Genomic DNA, 19,348 nt, shown 5'->3' with positions numbered 1-19,348 from the left:
GAACAATCGTTCAAAATGTTCTTCCCACGAATACTGTAAGCATAACCATTCTTCACATATTCCAACTTTTCTTAGTTTGACCTCTAACCCCAAGAATTCTTGTGGTTTGACACTGAAACAATCGAATGTTTCAAATTAATTAGTTTCGATTACTGATTAGACATATAAGGACACGAGAAACAAACACAGTGGAAACCGAAACCAAAACGGGCGAGAAGATGCGCACGGAGGGCACCCGCAAAAGCGAAAGTTTAAGAGAAGACGAGAGGAAAGAGAAGAAGAAGGCAAGCGATGCTGTAATAGAAAAAGGTCAAGCTAATACTACTATGTCAGTGACGATGGTGATAGTGATGGTGGTGGTTGTCAAGAAGAAGAAGAAAACTTCTTGAAGAAATATCAAAGAGACACAGTTGTTGTTTTTTTCTTTTGTTTTGATATATTTCAACAGACTAAAAGAGAGAAGGGGAACACAACTTGTAAAGCAATAAGCATGATTGAAAGGAACAAAATGGTAAGGGAACACTTGAATGTAATACGTGAAAATGTGTGTGAATTGAATTGAGAAAAGAGATACAAGAATTGATATAAATTTATATTAAAAATTCGTCAACTTTTAAGAGGCACAGATGCTCTTGATGTTTCTTTTGTGTGGTAGGGGGTTGAACTATGATGTTATCAAAGTATTTGTAGTTTAAAAAAGAAATTCTGTCTGACAAAATGAGCAAGAATGAGCAAGATTCCAACTAAAAGGTTTCCGTAGTAGGCAGGCACAGTAGTCAACGTTGGCATAGACCTAGGTATTGTAGGAATAGTATGCAGAGCAGGCATAATAGACGAGCATAGGCATCGACCTATCCACAGTAGGCATAATAGGTACAATAGGCACCTTTAAAGTTGACTTTTTGTACCATGAATGACTTTTTAAATTTTTAAATTTGATCAAAATAGATATTGGAAAAAACAAAAAGTCAACAAGGAAACAGATACAACATTTGAGTGGGTAGCAGCAAATCGAATACAAACAAGAAAATATTTGGAGTCGGACGTGCAATTGATGTATTTAGAAACTACGATTTTGGAAATTCAAGGTGCATTTTTCAAAAAAAAAAGAAAAAAGCTAATAGAATTAGTTCGGCTAAATAAGTGGCAAAAAGAGACAAGTCATAACGGGAGGGGACAACCAACACCGAACTGTTGCTATCTGGTTGACAAATCTAGTTGGTTGTACTTATCTCTGTGTCAAAATTCGGTTCCACCTCTTTCATTCGCAATTAAACACCAATACTGTGATCATGCCTCGCTTCAAGAAATTTCAGCTGCTCTCAAGAAAATTGGCGATGTTTATCTGGGTTTTAATGTCGATGGTAAATTGGAAAACTTGAATGGATTCGGCGGCAACTTCTTGCCCATCTTTTGCCAAACGTATACTTGGTTCAGAAAATGGCAAATCTTCGACAGAATTTGGGTTTTAAAGATCCCAAGTTTAATCTAAACTTAAGTTTGGCCCAACTCTTGGCTAACATAGAGCGCAGAGTGAACCAAGTCTTGCCTGAAGTTTGCCTAACGTTTGCCAACTGTTCATTCAAATTTATATTTTTGGAAATGTTGTGCCAGATACGATGAAGCGGATTATCGGCAATTTTTTTTGAAAATAGTTATGTGAGTTCGAGAAAAATTATTTTCAAATTACACTTCCTGTTTGTGCTATTAAAATTTCTGTTTAAAAAATTTAAAAGTTTTTTTTCTGAATTCTTGAAAATTTTTCTACAAAGATCAGCACCTTGTGTGTTCAATTTTGCTCTCAAGTAGAGTTCAAGAATTCAATTGAAATAAATTGAACTTGGACAAAACTCTCTGAGCAAACTAAATTCTACAACATTGTAGTTTTATTTATTTTGCGAAATGAACATTTTGTAAAACTATCTCTACTGATATTTACCTCGTTTCCTTTCGGCAATCTGTCTTTTTTATCTTGATGAAAAATCTAGTAAACTAACGGTTCCACTTCACCTCAAAATTACATGAAAACGTCAATTTGAGAATGTAAATCTAAATTTTTAGCTCATTCGATTCTTATCTCAAGTCTCTTCGACCCGTCTTCTTCGCCAAGCAATTCAGATTGCTAGATCAAGTCAAGGTCGGAAAAACGTCGACGGAATTTTTGAGACGGTTTCGACGAGAACGATGAAATGAAGGAAGGAAGCAGACGATGAGGAAAAGAGAAATAGAAGACAATATGGTGTCAATCGTCATTTTTATAAGAAAACTCCTGACGTCGATGACAGCTATCAACTGGCTGTTAACGACGTCAAGAACGGACGGTAAACAAACATCTGTGGCACCGAAAAATGTGAATCTTTGAGATCAAGAGAACTTTTGTTTCAATAATATTGGTTAAAGCTAACTTTGAAATCCAGGTTCCATATCTGCTAAATATTTTGAACTTCGGTTAAGACGTGTTCATTTTTAATTTCTGATCATCTACTGTAATCCTCCCAACTGTCTATTCTCAGCGGAGCACACTTTCTGAACACCTCCCACCAATAAAATTCCGATTCTCAGCTGCTGGCGCGTGCCATCGGAGACGATTGCGCGGGCGGTTGTAGGAGGAGTAGGTGACCTAATCTTTGCGCTTACCAATTTCTTTTTTCTATGTGTATTTTTTATGACGAGGAGACAGACAAAAACTTGGGAATCGACAAATATTGGCGGCTTGCACAAAACACACATACACACAAACATTGATAGTTTTGTATTGGTCAAAGTAATAATATTGCTCAAAGGATTAGCGAACATCTGGGTAATGGTCAAAACTGGTACGGTACTAACTGGGTGTAGAGAGAAACAAAGTTAAGGAAATGAATGATCGAGGTCAGGAAAATATTGTTTGTATTGTCCACTTGAATTGAATGTATTGGTGGTTGCAAATGACTTTAATGTTTGGAATTTAATTTCCGGAAGTTGGTAGGTCACGGCTGAACTGCTGATCATAACTCATTTCGTGATGTGTGCTAATAACTTTTGAAATGTAAACGTTTGGGGACACAAGCTGAATATTATTAACAAAAAGTTAAGATGTTTTAAACCACTTCTTAAAATAGCGAACTTCCAGGGGCTACAAGAGCGGCCGACAAATCACATGGTAAAAAGATATACCAACCCGAAAACTGCCGGCTGCTGTTTCTAGTCTTCCAAACTAACTGAACGCCTTAGAACAGATAGAAAAAAGTGACAATAAATGTTTAGGTGTGTGTTATGGACAGTCTTTTAACAAATTTGTGAAATTGAAAATTGGAAGATCTTTGGTTGATTGACCCTTCCTAGATGACTCATTAATTGAAAGGAATTTGAGAAAAAGGGTATCAAAAGATCTAATTTTTTTAGGAAATCGCGAAAAGAATACGAAAATATAAGAAAGGCAACCCGAATCCCAGCTTCCAAACTATTTAACAAATTTAACAAAAGGTATTTCCTATTTTTATTCCGAGAAAATTTTCTCCGAGGAAAAGGTGTGGATGATTTCTGATCATCACCCATCATCGTCTTTTTTCATTTTTAGCAGTGGCCACTGCTGGCCAAACGGTTTTCCTTTTTCCAAACGACCACATAACTCATTAGGAGAGGAGCGGGGAATTCGAGAAATTTGTCGCCGTTTTGTCTCTCGGGTAAAAACACCCAAAAAAACATGGGAATTTTAGTAAAAAAAGGTATGGATAGCCTTGGAATTTGAATTAGAAAAATTCCAAACTAAAGTCATCGGAGCTTTTAAAACTTTTTTGGTAGACAGGGCAAATTTTTGAAACAAATAAAAAAAACAAATTTGGAAACATCGCTAGCAAAAGTTCATTTATTTTTAATTAATTACTCGAAATGCAAACTACAAAGGGATGAGCAGCCGACAAATCACGGGTTCTATAACAACCTGGGACGTGTCGGCTGCCGTTTCTAGTTTATAGGCTAACTGAAAGTCTTACACATGCAAGAAAGATGAAAGCGGTAATAGTACACGACATCAAACCAAAATAAAAAAAGAGTGTTCAGATTGACCCTCAAGATAGTAAAGATGAAAGGGAGAGGTAAAACATGCAAAATGGGGAAAAAAGATGGTACATCATAACCTTGAAAATGTCTACAGTATTCTAGGACACCGACAAAAAGGACACAAGGAAGTTATCCAGTAACCCAATAACCTCCTGATTTTCAGGAAATAGGGGAACCCAAAAAGCAAACGTCTCATCCAATTCATTCATTTATCTTCACAAGATATTATCAAGGAAGAGAGAGAGAGAGAGGGAAAATGAAAGAGAAAGAGACGAAGAGACGACAGATACATTGCATTTTGGGTGAGCGATAGTCAGATATAAACAGTTTTTGCGGTTTTTGCATCCATTTCTTATTCTCTCACTCTACCCTATGTCTTTTCTTACATTTTTTGACGTCCTATAAAGAAAAATGTCTAGAAAAAATGGTTTCCGCCTTTTGTAGTTTTTGCCCTTTGCTGTGGGTTTTAGGTCTTTTGTTTTTTTTTGTTCTGGTTTGTTCTGGTTCAAGTTTTTTGTTCTGGTTGGGTTCAAAAAAATCAGACAAGTATTAGAAATCGTTTATAGTGGAAATCTATCGGATTTCGAAATTGTAATTTTCAAATTTTGCTCGAAGTGTGATTACATTTTTCTAATTCTTTTTTTCAATCCAAAATTTTTGGAGCCTATAATTTTTTAATTACCTTAGGAGTCGTATTTTTTCCTCAAAATATCAATTTGTCTTCTAAAAATCTTGCAACCGAACTGCGCCAAATGTTTTTGGCTACCAGCAACCTAGTTGCCGTAGGCAAATATTTTCGGACACCGGCAATTGCCGAAGTTGTCGAACGCCGCGAAAATTTTTAAATAGTTTTTTTTTAAATTTAATGTGAGATATTTGAATCTCAGAGGTATTCTGGACGCTTTTTTTCTTCAGAAAAAACGTGAAATTTATACCGGCAGTTGTCACAAACCATGACTATCGGCTCTGCCCAAAATCCTAAAAGCCTGGAGAAAAGCGTCAGTTCAAAGTCTAGAGTTCTATCTACAGTATTCAATGAAATTTAAAGACTAAGAGTGAGATGATCCTTAAAATGAGCTTAACCTAATCGGATCGATTACTGATGCTAGAAGCTGATGGAAAAGCAGGGATGCAAGAGAGAGGGTTCTGCGCAACAGGCCTTCTCTCTTTCAACGAATGCCAATTGTCTCTTTTTCTCTCTATATCTCCTAGTCTCTTTCAATGTTTCTATAAAATATAAGAGAGACAGAAGATGAAGAAGAACTAGGAAACCGATGGAAAATGAGTGTTGCGCAATGTTCATTGCGTAACGGTTGATGATACAGCTGGAGGAAATAGAAGTGAACGCTGTGGTTTCCGAAAACTTGGAAAAACAACATAGTGATAAGGTTTATTTGGTTAGAGCATACATCATAACTATATATAATGATCTTATCAGAAATATGTGGTGTTATTCTATATTTCTAAAACTTGAGAACAAGAGAAAAAATACCGTGAATCATCAAAGGTTTCGAGCCCCCATTCAAAACTGTAGACAGGAAGAACACACATGTACAAATGTTCAACTACTAAACAGAAATGGTAATAAAAAGGAAGTAATGAAGGGTGACACGCATGTTGAGATGAATCCGAATACTGAAAGAATCGAAAGTTAAAAGAGAGATTTATGAAAGATTGTTGATGAGATGGTAAGATGTAGGGAAAGAGTAAAGGGGAAAAAGGATGTTGAAGATGAAAAAGAAGAACTATTAGATAATCAAGGAAGTGAAAAAAAACAGATTAATGCGTTACAAAAGTCGTTGAAAGATTTTAGAGTAACGAAATTCATGTAATTTAGGTCAGGAAGGGCAACAACTTTAGTAAATCTTGCCTAGGATTTTTTGCTGAACAATGAAAACTAGATCTAGTGGCTGCAGAAGCAGACCAGCATGTTAGATGGGTACAAATAATCAAATATTGCACCTGCCTGCCTACGGCCTATTTACTGGATATATGTAGATTAACGAGCATCAATTTTGCAGTTCAATTAAATGTTCAAGGGACTAAAAATAAGAGTTTTCAAAAAGATTCAGGGGGACTTTTGCTATTTGCCTAATAAAGCCATGCGGCAAAAAAAGGTAGTTGACTTTTTACATAAGTAAGGTGAAAAGTATCAAATATCGGCATGGTCAAAAATTGAGCAAATTATAGGCAATGTAGAAACCGAAAACTTTAAGAAATACTTAACTGTGCCAGATGACAATTGGAGAGTCAAAATAAATGGAATTAGTGCTAAGTTATAATAGTTAGCTCAGCTATAAAAACTGAATTAACTAAAATTTGGAAAAACCGTTCAAATCCCTAAAATCCTCGACATCATCATTGAGTAATCACAGTTCACGGCCACCATTAGCTACTTTATCAAATGTGATAAGGAAATACCTAGACTCTTTCTCAAATTGAAACTGCTAAAAACCGGGAACTATCAAAACAAAGTCTGTTTAGTAGTCATCAAAGATCATAGATACACAAACTGGAACTCTATTGTTCATAACAGAAATACATAAACAAATAGGCATTTTACAATTTAAAAGTATTTGATTAAACTTTCGAAAGTTGTTGCTGTTTTTCAAAAATGTCTAGAAAAAAAGCACGAAAGACTTTTAGCCACTAAACTTTTAAAAAATTCAAAGAATGGTTATTATGACTAAATGTCCTCAACGTATGTAATTTGCAAAAAAATTTGGAAACAAGAGAACTCAATTTATAAAGTAAAAATAAGCAAACTGGTGGTTAAAAAACAAATGAGATTGAAATCAAAGCGATTTTTATTGCCGAGATGGGGGCGACAGGAAGCTAACCTTAGCTATTATGGAGTGTGTATGTCTATGTGATGATGATGGCAACAGGGGGCAAATTTACACTGTATATAGAAACCGTTTCTCTCTCAATCTCTCTATATTTTGCCGCTTTCAATCGTGATGCCATTGGTATCGTTTTGGGAGAAACAGAGGGCGCGACGTATTAATTGGAACGGGAAACTATTCTCACTTTAGTTTTCAATGTGACATGCGTAAAGTACCAAGAACTATGCTAATTGCAACAGCCCATGTCTAGAATCCGTGTCTAGAATTGAGGATGTCATCTCATCTAAAGACACTTGTGCCCTCGGCTATGAAAGCAAAATAACAAAATATTGATGGATTCGTTTCTGTAAAATTAAAAAATGTTTGGACCTATTCAAAAGTCACTGAGGGGTTTTGTCTGAATATATTTAAATTAGTCCAAAATGATCGAATAACATAATAGAACACAACTTCTTTGAGTTTTCAAAGATTTCGATTGAAGTTTTTGGTAAATTTCCAAATGTTCCAAAATGTGAAAAAAAGGTGCTTACAATTATGCGTAGGCTTAGTCTTAGGCTTAGGCATAGACTTAGATTCAAGCTTCCGCATAGGCTTATGCTTCAACTTTGCTGTTCAAATTGATGCTTTACAAAACTTAATGATAATGGTCTGCCATCAGTTTTATTTTTAGCAAAATCAACTTAGTAAGTTACAAAGTGATCTCCTACCATAAAAGTAAATGTAGTTACACTAATTTTCCTTATTTAGTTTCTTCCCCTTAATTAAACATTTTCTGCTTCCAGTTGGCTCAAGGTCAGTAACTATTTTCCAGTTGAAAAGAAAACGTTCCCCCTTCTCTTTCTCATTTTTGCCAGTCCCAGATGATCCAATTACGAATGTATTTCCCGAGAATGGCATCATATGAGAAGCGGTGAAAGTGTCGGAGAAAGAGAGGGGATTCCTTCTCCTTCCGCGCGGGAACCATCTATCCTCAGCGGAAGGCAAGTCGTTCTCTCAGTGAGGGCAACTTTATGATACTTTTTGCGACGGCGATGGCGAGACGAACGAGTGAGTGAGAAAAAGGGGGATGTCGAATAAAAAACCAGTGGGATTTTGACACTTTCTCTAAATCTCTTCGTCTTACATTTACTCTCACTCGTTTTTTTTTCAGAATCTTGTATCTGGGTGGCGTGGGGTGGCGCAACAGGTGCCATAAGCAGATATGAACGACTTTTGAAAGAGGGAAAACGGAACGGGAATATGATTTTTTGATATAATTGTAAGAATAACTGTATGTGGCTGTAGATTAGGACATTGGTTCCATAATTTTCAAATAATTGTCAACTATCATTTTTTGTAAATTATAAAATCACAAGAGTTTATAATGGGTTGATATCAAGTTCGGGGGTATTTTCTTACAGTATTCCATTTTAGTCAAAATGTTGAATTATAAGCACACGAACATTTTATACAAAAATTTAAAGAAGCCAAGATTTGGGCGGAGTCTGTTTTTTGGATTTTTTTGAAATTTTTATACTCACGTTTTTTTAACTTTATAGAACAAATAAAATTAAGTTACTGATAGCATGTTTCCAGTTATAAAAATCGCTGCAAAGATTACCGTTTTCCAATCTTCAAGGTTTATCCTCAAAACGAACTTTTAAAACAAATAAAATTCCAAAATATTAAAGAGAGTGAACTTTCGGAAAAATTAGACGCTTTACCAAGAGCACACTCTATGTACTTGCATAAAATAGTATAAAACTTATGGTGAAATTATATAAAATTTATAAAAGTCGATAAATATTGAACTCTCTCCTGGCCTCGTTTTTTTGAGTTGAGTAAAACAGTTTCAAAGAAAATGAAATTTTTGTAAAACTAAAAAAGTAATAAGAAGTCGTGTGTCTTCTTGGTTCCCACTCCCAACATAACCTGAAGCCCCGCCCCAGTGTTCTGAAACTGAATTCCAGAGAAGCTTGTCTTTTTAGAACCGGTTGATTGGTAGTGTGGTGTGGCAGTAACCTATACATTGAACACACATCATCAAAACTTTTTTCCTTTCTGAAATGTGGTTCACTCGGAATCAAAAATTCTAAAAATTGAGTTATAATTCAATGAGACTGTCATTGTGAGGAAGAAGAATTCAGCATTCAAAAATCGAGTTCATTTGAAATATAATTTTTTCTATTCTTGAATTCAATTTTCTCGAGACGATTTCTTTATGAAGCCGCGCTGGAATGTGATGGTCTAGAAGGTCAAATTGACCAACACCTCTGGAATTTTTTGTGGGCCGAGAGAACAGGTTCTTTCTTCCACTTCATCATCATCATCGTCAGTGCAAGAATACAACACTAATTTTTTCGACCATTTCAAGATGACAAGAAAACTTAAAAAACGGGGGGAGGGGGGGGGGGGGGGGGGGTTGGCCGCCAGAAGGGCAAAGGAGAAGCCTGGGCGGTTCGCCTATGTGTGCGTGCCAAGTGTAAAAGTATAAGTGATCAAATGAAAGAAGATTGAGAGAGACCAGTGTATATTTATGCAAATTGTTACACAGTAAGTCTAAGAGATGAAGAGGGGATACCCGAACTTTACCGATAATGATGCAATTTTGGGAGCAAAGTTTTAAAAAATTAATCTGGAAAGAAAATTTGTTCACGAAATCCGTTCAGAAGTTGTCTCAATGCAACAACGTAGGCGGGCAAAAAATTAGCCTACCACACATTTTTGCCATTTTGAGTTGAACTCCAGCGCATGTGAAGGGCACAGGAGCTGTAAGATTTTAGCAGCTTTTCCAAGACAAAATCGATGCATTTTGAAAACGTAGGCAGGCACGTATCTAGGTATATTTGTCTGTTTCATACCTGCCTGCCTCTCTGAGCTTCTGTCTGCTGCACATTTTTGGCAGTTTTGAGCCTACATGGGAGGGCTCACCAAGAATATAAATTAAATCCATTGCCCATGGCACAGTAGATGCATAAAAAATGGAATATACTTTTTTTGTCGACTGATAATTTTTGGTGATCAGAAAAAATAGAACACTGACGAAATTTGATATTTCTATAGCATTCCTAAGGTAAATTTCAGCTAGTCTTATGGATTTTAATTTTAAAAAAATTAGTTAAATATCCCCTTCATTATATTATGTAATAGATCGTCCGGTTAGAAGACTACAAGCCTTTAAGCCTTTTATAGATTAAGCCATAAAAACGGCAAAGAAAGGTCACTTGAATCTCTACCACGACAACTTTTCCCATGACTAATTAAATCGCTATTTCGATATTCACAGACGACACAATCTCGACTAAAATCACGTAATCTAGAATTCGTCTAACGCAACAACACATCTCACCCACCGGTCCTAATGCCTTGTCCGCTTAATTATGTATGATTGATGAGATGACGAAAATATTAATAAAAAAGTCAATAAAAAAGTCGAAAACCAACTAAACAGAAAGCTAAACACTCTCTTTTTTTTTTGGTTCGAACAACAAAAAATTCAGAGACTGTGTGAAAAGCATGGGAATAATCCTATTGTGAAACACTAAAAAGGTGACATTGGAGGAGAGGTCAGAAGCCTTTTTCTTCAAGAAAAATGACAGAAAAATGCAGAACACAAAGAAGAGAGTAGCCGGTACAATATTACAACACTTTTGAATTGGTCTATGCCAGTGTCTATATCAGAAAAAATGGTTAGAAAAGTATGAGTTTCCTCTTTCTACTGTTCTTCATATATGATGCTTTTGATGCTTGTGATGCATCTGAAATTGATGATGAAGAAGAATTGCCGCCCAATTTACAATAGAGGTCATTGGAGAGACCACAGCTACTTTTAGATGACCTATTGAGGGTGTGGCTTTTGGTTTCAAAAGTCTGGCAAAGAACAATTAGGTGGGCATTTTGACAGTTTGATAAATTGAGTTGAAAGTAATTGGATTAAGCTGTAAATGTCAAAACGGTGACTAAATATTCAAACTGATTATATTGGAACTGAGGCTTAAAGGCGTAGTGCGGCCCGTAGAGCAATGATTAAAAATTAATCTTATAATTTTTAAATCACCAAATATCATAATAAAACTTAATTTTTTTAAAGGAAAATTGTATAATGTCGAGTCAAAAAGCAAAAATTCGGCATGCGCCTTCGCCATGAAGCCTTCTGAAAATTATGTGTTTTTTAGAAAATGCTCTCTCATGATTTTAGATTTTTGCTACTGATGTTCTGATAGATACGATTAGTTGGAAGATCACAAAAACTAAATCAACATAGATACTGACGCACTTAATTTATAAATTAAGTAGGATCTACTTTTACCTCGGAGCAAATATCAGAAATACTTAGGATCATAATGTTTCTGAGAGGTTACTGTAGGTAGGTACATACAGTTTATGAGTAGACTAAAGTTTGATATTGAAAGATATCAAAAATGTTATGTTCCACGAGGAACAAAATAAATAAAAGACCTTGAAAAGAATTTGACAATTTTCAACAGAAAATGAAGGGCAGAAGTCAGAATTCTAGCCCGTGCCAAATGTGAGTTCATGGTTTTATATTTACTTGTAGTCTTTTATAAAATTTTTGCAAGAGAGAAAACTGTGAAAAATGGAACAACCGAATGCAAACAACAACTATAATTGAACAATTTGACCCAGAGAACGAATAAATTTTTGAACAGAAAAAAAAACAACAACAAGGTAAATGGAAGGAAGAACCCAACTTGTCTCCCCAATGCATTCAGACAACACGTTTTCAGATTTGTTTTGTTTTCTCAAGTGTTTGTAAGTTTTACAAATGTACTTGAATGAAATTCCAATGTAAGCAATTTCCGGATGTTCTATGTTCAGGGAAAAAGAACAAACAGTGAACATTTTGAAAGTATGTATTCTAGGGCTTTCGTGTAGGCACAGAAATGCCTGCCTGCACGGCTAGGAGTGCCTATATTCAGAAACAAAAGAGAAGGCGTCGATTTTTCAAAAAATTAGTTTTGATCATTTACCATAAAATTTAAACATTTCATCAAGTTTTTTGAATAATGGTGAGTAAAATACAATTTCTTATTTTTGAATCTTGAAAAAAAAAGAAAAATTGCCAAATCAATAAATTAATTTTTAAAAAACTACAGTAGTTGATTTCCTCAATAAATACAAAAGAGCGACCGGAATAAATGTTAATAGGCGGTAGTTTGAAGGCAGGCAGTGTGTGAAGTCCTAGAAACTAAGAAACTAAGAAGCTGGAGCATACTGATCACTGAACAGTTTCTTTACATTTTTTTGTAAAATTTTTGAAACGACTGGTTTACACATGTACACACATGTCGAGTATATAAAAACATTTTCGAATCGAAACAATTTTTGATTTTATCATGAAAATAGTTTCGTTACTGTTTCTGACTTTTAAGCAGTTACAGTAGTTTTCAACACATTGGAAAATGAATTATGAGTTTTTTAAAGGTACATGTGAAAAGTATGTAGTAGAAAGAGTTCAAAACTTGAAAAACAACCAAATATGAGAAAGACGTGAAAAGAGAAGTAGAAGAAGAAGAAGCGGAGGAAAGAAGACCAGACCAAAAAACGGTGGAATCGTCGTCGGAACTCAGATAAGAATCAGTTCTTCTTCTTCTTCTTCTTCTTCTTCTTCTTCTTCTTTTCCAGTCAAAACCCCACTTCTTCACTGTCTCACAGAGTTTTCTCTCTCCTTGAAAATTGAAAGAAAAAAGGGGAGAATGCGGACGATTCGCTCATTTCACGCATATCGTTTTGATGTGTTTGGTGTACGCAAATCTTTTTTCTGCTGCTGCTGCCCCGTACATCTTCTGTATACATTAAGAAACAACGGGAGACGGAAACTAAGAAGAAGACGCACACTTCATTTTGATGGATTTATGCACGAATACTGTTTTTTTGCAGGTAAGTCTACTGGTAACCCCCTTGAATCAAATGGGTCATCTTGCAAAAAAATTGAGTGCAGAAGTTGATTGAACTTTTCGTGTTGGGAGACAACATTGCAAACTTTTAGAGAGTGTTTATTAGTACAAAAGGATGGTGATTTTTTTAAAAATTGTCTGCCTCGTAAGCGACCTACGCCTGCCTCACGCCTTCATGTATGCCTGCTCCTAAAGTGCACTTCAACTAAAGAGTTGTCCAATAAATTTTCACTTAGACCGTTTGATAATTAAAATGTCATCGGAGTTCGCGTCAAAAAGAAACCTTGAGGCAGGAACCTTATTTCATTGTTCAAAATAAAATATTTTTTCAAAAATAGTTTTTAACATATATCCTATCAGGTCGTCCCATAAGTTTTTGTACTTTTTTTCGAATTATTCCCAAAACTTTTTCGGACAATTCTAAGATTTTATATTAGTGGTAGCATGTCACCAACTTGTCACCTTATTGCAACATAACTCTGGCATCCCAGGCCCCCGCGGTTGTTTAGAAAAACGAGTAACTATAGAATCAGCTTTTTACACCATTCCTTCTGGAGTTTGTTCTACACCACCCAGAGCTTAAAGTAATGGTTAATATATACTGTCAAGTAGATGCTTCCACACTCTTGTTTTAAATAATTTTAAATTTAGTATAACTATTCCGGAAAAACTACTGTAGCTAAACACAATTGTTGAGGCCAATTAAATATGGCGCCCGAGTTTTTGATTCCTGTGAAGCCGCTGGGAATGGAACGGGTGCATCGTGTATGTTTACGATAAGTGCACATCATGTGCAGTCAAAATTTTAAAAAAATTTAATTTTTTCAGTCATGGGGAGATGTTATAATTGAGAACATTGTAACCACACTATTTTGTACTTTTAACAATTGCCTATAGGAGTGATTGAAGCATATATTGGTCCATTTAGTCCTCGGAATGAAAGATAGATAATTAAGTCTAGTGTTATTTAGAAGTGGATATATGTATCATAAATAAATTAACAAACTTTACTGGTGGCCTCTTCGTTCAAACAATCTACATGGCCAACCTCATGTGATACCCGACATTTATAGTGTTGGGCTTCTAATTTATGATTGAGAAATCAGCAAGTAAAACGAAGTTTGTATTTGTACTATGCAAGTATTGTTATATAAAATTAGAAACAACAATCAAAATAATCCCATCACTTTTAGTGAGAAATTATTCCATGAAGATGTTCACTCAGTGCTTGATAAACATGAGCCAAATAGTCCACGTCCAAAACGGCTAATAAGTGCTAATGATAATTTTAACCATACTGAACATGTATTTTGAATCATTATCTTTACTAATACTATGTTTTCATGTTCATTGATAAATTCCCTGTGAATAGCAGGACGAAGGAAAACACCTCCCATTATTTGGGTATGTCGCTATTTGTGGCTCTGGTTTCCGTGATTGTTATCAGGAGGATATTGAAATAACGCATAAAAATTTTGACAAGTAGTACATACTATACATGCGCATTTATAAAAGATTCGATTTTGTTCTGTCAGTTTAGAACTTGTTCAAAAAGTTTTAAAAAAGTACAAAAACTTATGGGACGACCTGATAGATACCATATTGTTGCATTTTTCAAAATTTCTATCAATAAAGACAGAGAACAGTATGTACCGATAAAGAGCAGAGCTGTAAAAACACGGGCCTAGGTACTTAAGGATAAACGTTGAAGTACACAAACTACGGCATAGATCAAACGTCTTACTTAAATTATTGTGGTTTGTGCCAAATGGAAACTTTAAAAATGAGATTCGAAGAATATTTAATTTTTTGGAAACGTATTAAAATTGGTAACTCCTGGGAGCGGAATTTAAATTAGTTTTCTCAATTAGAAGCCTTAGAATTTTTTCTCAAGGTTCACCACGTAAAAAATTCAGTAACGCCCAAAGATAAGTGCAAAACTAATTTTGAAACTTATAAATTTACACTGATTCTAATTTAAAAAATTAAGAAAAAAACGTTATAACAAATTGCTCAATTGGCTATTGAACTCCAGTTTAAGATTATTTCCAAAATGTTTAAAATTCTGAAGCTTGAAAGCAGTAGCCTTGAAAAAGTCTCCAGAACTCTTGAAAATCTTCAAGTTGAGTCTAGTAGAACCATATCTTGAAGAGTGCTCATTGAGGTCTTGACTCCTATATTTAACTGATTTTTAAAAGAGATCAAACCACAATAACCCCGCTGTTTACTTTTTTCAACTTTTAAAGTGGAAAATGGATGAGTTCATAATTCCAGTGTCGTTTTGATTTTTGTCCCTTCCGGAAAGACCGAAAGAACACGCAAAATTTGAAAGGTTTTTTGGTCACTCTTAGTGCGACATGTTGGAAAAGATGGGAAGAAAAAAAAGCGAATGAGAAATGATGAGGAAGGACGAAGAAACACACAGAAAACGGAAAACGGCATAATCGAAAGTTTGGTGGAGGTGGCCAATGGCAAATGACACTATTATGCATATTACCTATTTCTTCTAACAACTGCCACTAATTGGATAATTATGACTAATTGATAACGGGAAAGATAGATGATAACGTCCTGCAAAAGATTCCGAAAAATACCTAAAATTAGATGGACAGCGGTGAAACTTCAAAAATCTGCCGTTTGCAGACTATCTTTCCATCTCTCTGTCAAACTCCTCAAAGGTTTGAGTTGAAGTATGTAAGTGTGGTAAAACTATTTGCACAATGTGCCATAACACACACAAATTTTGATCAACCGCGCGTATATTTACAAGTGGGTTTGATGAATTAGTATGGGAAGATTGTGGGCGAATGAGATGAGAAGATCCGTATCAACTGATAAAGATAGAGCAAAGAATTTAGATGTTGGCTTTTAGAATAGATCTGTGATACCATTTTATCAAAAGAATGTGCACACAGAAAGTTGCAACTGGTCAGATGAAACATTACTTCTCTCAGAGGACATACTTTTCACGAGCACGGGTTTTTTCGAAAAACGTAAGATTTTTCTATTTTTTCAGACAAAACAAAAATGTCGAGGTTTTATCAAAAAATGTTAATTCTAACTATTATATAAATGTTTTTTGAATATTTTTTCCAAAAAAAAACCCAAAACCTAGCTGACCAGCAACTAGAAGCTTGAATAGGGATCATGATTCCAAAATTCGTTTTTTTTACAAAATTGTTTGATTCAACTTAGCAATAAAGTAAGTTATTCTGGTTGGTCTAGAGAAATTTTCGCCTGCCTGCTTTCAAGGTAAGCTATGCCTACTGGAAACACCGGAGTTACTGTAAACGCTCAAGAAACAGTAAGTTAAAATTTTTCTGGAAGTTTGAAAAATTGTTTTAAACATCATAGGACCTTTTTGATAAACATTTGATAATTTTCGGAAACTTGAATTTTTTGTTTTCTTGGTAACTTGTGTAAACACTTTCGGTAAATTGAAACATGATCTAGAACTCAGAGATGAGAGCAAAATTACTGTAGGCTAATTTGAAAATTAATTTCGATTCGAAAGTATCTATGAAATTATCAAAGCAAAAAGTTACCGATCTGCTAAATAATTGTGAAAAACAAAAAGAATGAAAAGAATGAAAAGTGTGAAAATTGAAACAAAGAAGTAAACACTCTCGGAGCATCCATGACACCTTATATACTCCGTCTCTTGTTGTCTCCCTCTTTTTTCCATGAAATACTGCTGCTCATCTTTACTTTTCAACCGGTTTTCTCATACAGTAGTTTCTATCAAAACTAACTTTACTTACTCGCAGTAATTCGCGTTTCATTGCAGTCATTTTTGAAATGCAAACACAAAAAATTTGATGAGGCGGAGAGAGAAACTTCTTTGCGCTTTCCTTCCGATGCGGACAAATATAAATATAATAACTTGAATTGATTCATTGAATACTTACTTCAAGATACCTGGGTCACTAGAAACTGGTTGTAGATATACGTGCCAAATTCTATACAATATGACTTTTTCGCTGTTTTATTTTTATCGTTTTCAGTACAATTGCATTTTATTTTCGTATTTACAAATATAACATTTAAAAATGTTCTCAAATTCTTTTCTGTTGCCTTTTGGACTGTGTTTTATGAATAATCTGCATCATAACTTCATCGCAACCAGCGCCAATCGAAAATATACGGAAATCTCTGAAGGCTCTCGATATTCCATTGTCATTCAGATATCCAGCACCTCCCCAGATCTGAAATTAAGAGAATATTAATAATGAAGCTTTAGCGTTATTCCAATTCATTTCTATAAAAAAACCATCAAGTTATGAAAAACTGCCACTGGAGGGATCACAAAAACATATACCGAATTATCCTTGCATTGCTATACTTTGACTGTTTATATCTCGGTTGTCTTAATTTCATCAAAAAAAGTTCAACATCCAAAATAAAGCAAATTATTTTGCACAAATTTTGTTAGTTGGCAATTTTGTTTTCATAAAAACAAATACAACCGAGATATAATCTGACAAAGAAGAGCAAGGAATATTCAAGTCTAATATGGAGAATATTACAAGTGATTTATATACATATTTTGAGAATTTTTTGTATATTTTAGAACAAAAACGCCTCACCTGTAGACACTGATCAGTAACTTTTCTTGCCAGTCTTCCAATTTTCAATTTCGCCATCGCAGTCAACATGCTCACATCCTCGCCTTGGCAACGTGCCAGCACTGTTCGATAGAGCAAAGAACGGGTTGCCTCCAGTTCAGCCTCCAACTCGGCTAACCGAAATTGAACATATTGCTGATCGAGAAGTGTCTTTCCAAATATTAATCGTTCTCTTGCATACTCAATCGTCTCATTTATACATTTTTGAAGTGGGAGAAGCCCAACAGCAACTGTTACAAGGCGCTCATCATTGAATTGATTCATTTGATATGCAAATCCACGTCCTTCTTCGCCTATTATGTATGACGAGGGAACCTGAAAAATGATTCGATTGAAATGAACATTGAATTATTTATTAAAATTGGTTAAAGGGGCCGTAGATCATTTTAAGAAACTCACCCTAACATCTTCAAAAAATAGTTGAACTGTATCGGAGCTTCTCATTCCTAATTTATCCAACGGAGTTGATCGATGTACACCAATTGAGTCCAGTGGAATACACACCAGCGACTTATTTTTGTGCAAATTTTTCGCATTTGAAGTATTTACTAGAACACATGCCCAATCTGCCTGATCTCCATTTGTTATCCACATTTTTGAGCCATTTATTATCAAGTCGCTGCCGTACCGACGGGCATGTGTGCGAATTGCGGATACATCTGATCCTGCATGTGGTTCGGAGACTGCAATTGAACTAACTAGATCACCATTGATTGAAGGACGAAGAAAGCGATTGCGGAGTGAATCGGAGCCTGATATATCAATTAAGTTACAGTATAAGTTTTATAGAACTCACCAAATTGTGCAAGAGCAGGAGTACTCATGTCACTTTGAACCATGACTGACATTGGAATCGATCCACAATCAACTGCTCCAATTTGTTCAGCTATTGCTATTGACATTGCAAAATCTCGACCAGTCCCACCATAGTCTTCAATAATTTTCAACTTCCAAAATTTTTTCTTTAAAATAAGTATCCTCACCTACAGGCTTATTCACCGCAAATACTCCAAGTTGTCCAAGCATTTTGAACACAAAATGTGCTGGATATCTTCCACTCTTTTCCCATTGTGCAACATTTGGGTTTATTTTCTCTTTGATAAGTTTTGCCAAACTGTTCTGCATTGCAAAATGTGGTTCATCGTAGATCATATGCTTGACTGTAGAGGATGTGGTGGCTGGTAGGAGAGAAGACGTTTTACGAGCCAGAAACGCCATCTCAAACAGGGTATTCGATTTTAATTGAGTTCCGACTTTTGTGTTGTGCCTGAAATTTTATGTTTCTACTTTGAGGAATCTCACAGATTTCGAATAATAAGGTTAAATCATGGATAGGCGGATATTATTTTCAAAAATTCTACAAAGTGTATATCATGTTTTTCAGATATTTTTAGTAAAAATTTAGGCTATAAATGTGATTGTTCTAAAAATGTTTCTAATTCTGGTTGAGAAATGAGAAGATATGCTGAAATAAAACCAGTTCCCAACGCAAAAACTATGCCTGTTCTTTTTGGGAAACCAGAATCAAATACAGGTGTGAATAGGAAAACAATAAAAAGCGGAGGATATTGCAAAAATAACAACAAAAAAAGTACTGGCCGATGAGGAAAAAATGATAGGATTATCTAATACATCACACTTCAAAAATCGTGAATATTGTGGATACCTGTTTCAATTGGACAACTAGTGTGTATTGCATATAGTCTAGATCACTAGCTACTGCTATTAACGGAGAGGGTTTACATATTTTGGCATATTCTTCAAAAATTATGCCTTTTCTACTGACACTATTAATTGCGCAATTCGTAAAAGAAGCTTTCAGAAAAAATAAAAATAAACTGATTAGGATTACGTCACACTGAAAGAATCGTAATAATCGTTAAAGATATCGCTTTTTCGACAATTGCAAGTGTATGTCTATCCCTTAAGCTTCCTGTTA

The 19,348-nt window shown here is 35.0% G+C and overlaps 1 protein-coding gene and 3 non-coding genes across 4 annotated transcripts; 2 read left to right on the top strand and 2 right to left on the bottom strand.

Annotated features, from left to right (window-relative positions):
• The first annotated feature begins 3,492 nt into the window (after positions 1 to 3,492).
• Positions 3,493 to 3,640, top strand: C06E1.15. Its single transcript, NR_052549.1, has one exon. It is a non-coding gene; the product is annotated as an Unclassified non-coding RNA C06E1.15 (non-coding RNA).
• Positions 3,493 to 3,691, bottom strand: C06E1.13. Its single transcript, NR_052548.1, has one exon. It is a non-coding gene; the product is annotated as an Unclassified non-coding RNA C06E1.13 (non-coding RNA).
• Positions 3,692 to 9,080: 5,389 nt separating this feature from the next.
• C02D5.5 lies at positions 9,081 to 9,220 on the top strand. The gene has a single exon (NR_052547.1). It is a non-coding gene; the product is annotated as an Unclassified non-coding RNA C02D5.5 (non-coding RNA).
• Positions 9,221 to 16,785: 7,565 nt separating this feature from the next.
• Positions 16,786 to 18,676, bottom strand: acdh-6 (putative acyl-CoA dehydrogenase 6). Its single transcript, NM_066484.2, has 5 exons — positions 18,393 to 18,676; positions 18,206 to 18,340; positions 17,809 to 18,161; positions 17,371 to 17,724; positions 16,786 to 16,989 (listed from the first exon to the last, which is right to left on the bottom strand). Exons 1-5 carry the CDS (start codon positions 18,625 to 18,627, stop codon positions 16,840 to 16,842), a joined length of 1,227 nt encoding a protein of 408 aa, NP_498885.1. The 5' UTR covers positions 18,628 to 18,676; the 3' UTR covers positions 16,786 to 16,839.
• Between the last annotated feature and the right edge of the window lie 672 nt (positions 18,677 to 19,348).

The sequence above is a fragment of the Caenorhabditis elegans genome, chromosome III, assembly GCF_000002985.6.
Source record: "Caenorhabditis elegans chromosome III".
Taxonomy (NCBI): Eukaryota; Metazoa; Nematoda; class Chromadorea; order Rhabditida; family Rhabditidae; genus Caenorhabditis; species Caenorhabditis elegans.
This window is presented reverse-complemented; position numbering and strand designations above follow the sequence as displayed.

What these genes read in the sequence shown, in the direction of transcription:
- acdh-6 (NM_066484.2), bottom strand. Translation starts at nt 18,627, where the DNA reads ATGGCGTTTCTGGCTCGTAAAACGTCTTCTCTCCTACCAGCCACCACA. An exon ending in TGCGGTGAATAAGCCTGTAG is followed by an intron (nt 18,341 to 18,392) that starts GTGAGGATACTT and finishes AAATTATTGAAG; the next exon opens with ACTATGGTGGGACTGGTCGA. An exon ending in TCCTGCTCTTGCACAATTTG is followed by an intron (nt 18,162 to 18,205) that starts GTGAGTTCTATA and finishes TTGATATATCAG; the next exon opens with GCTCCGATTCACTCCGCAAT.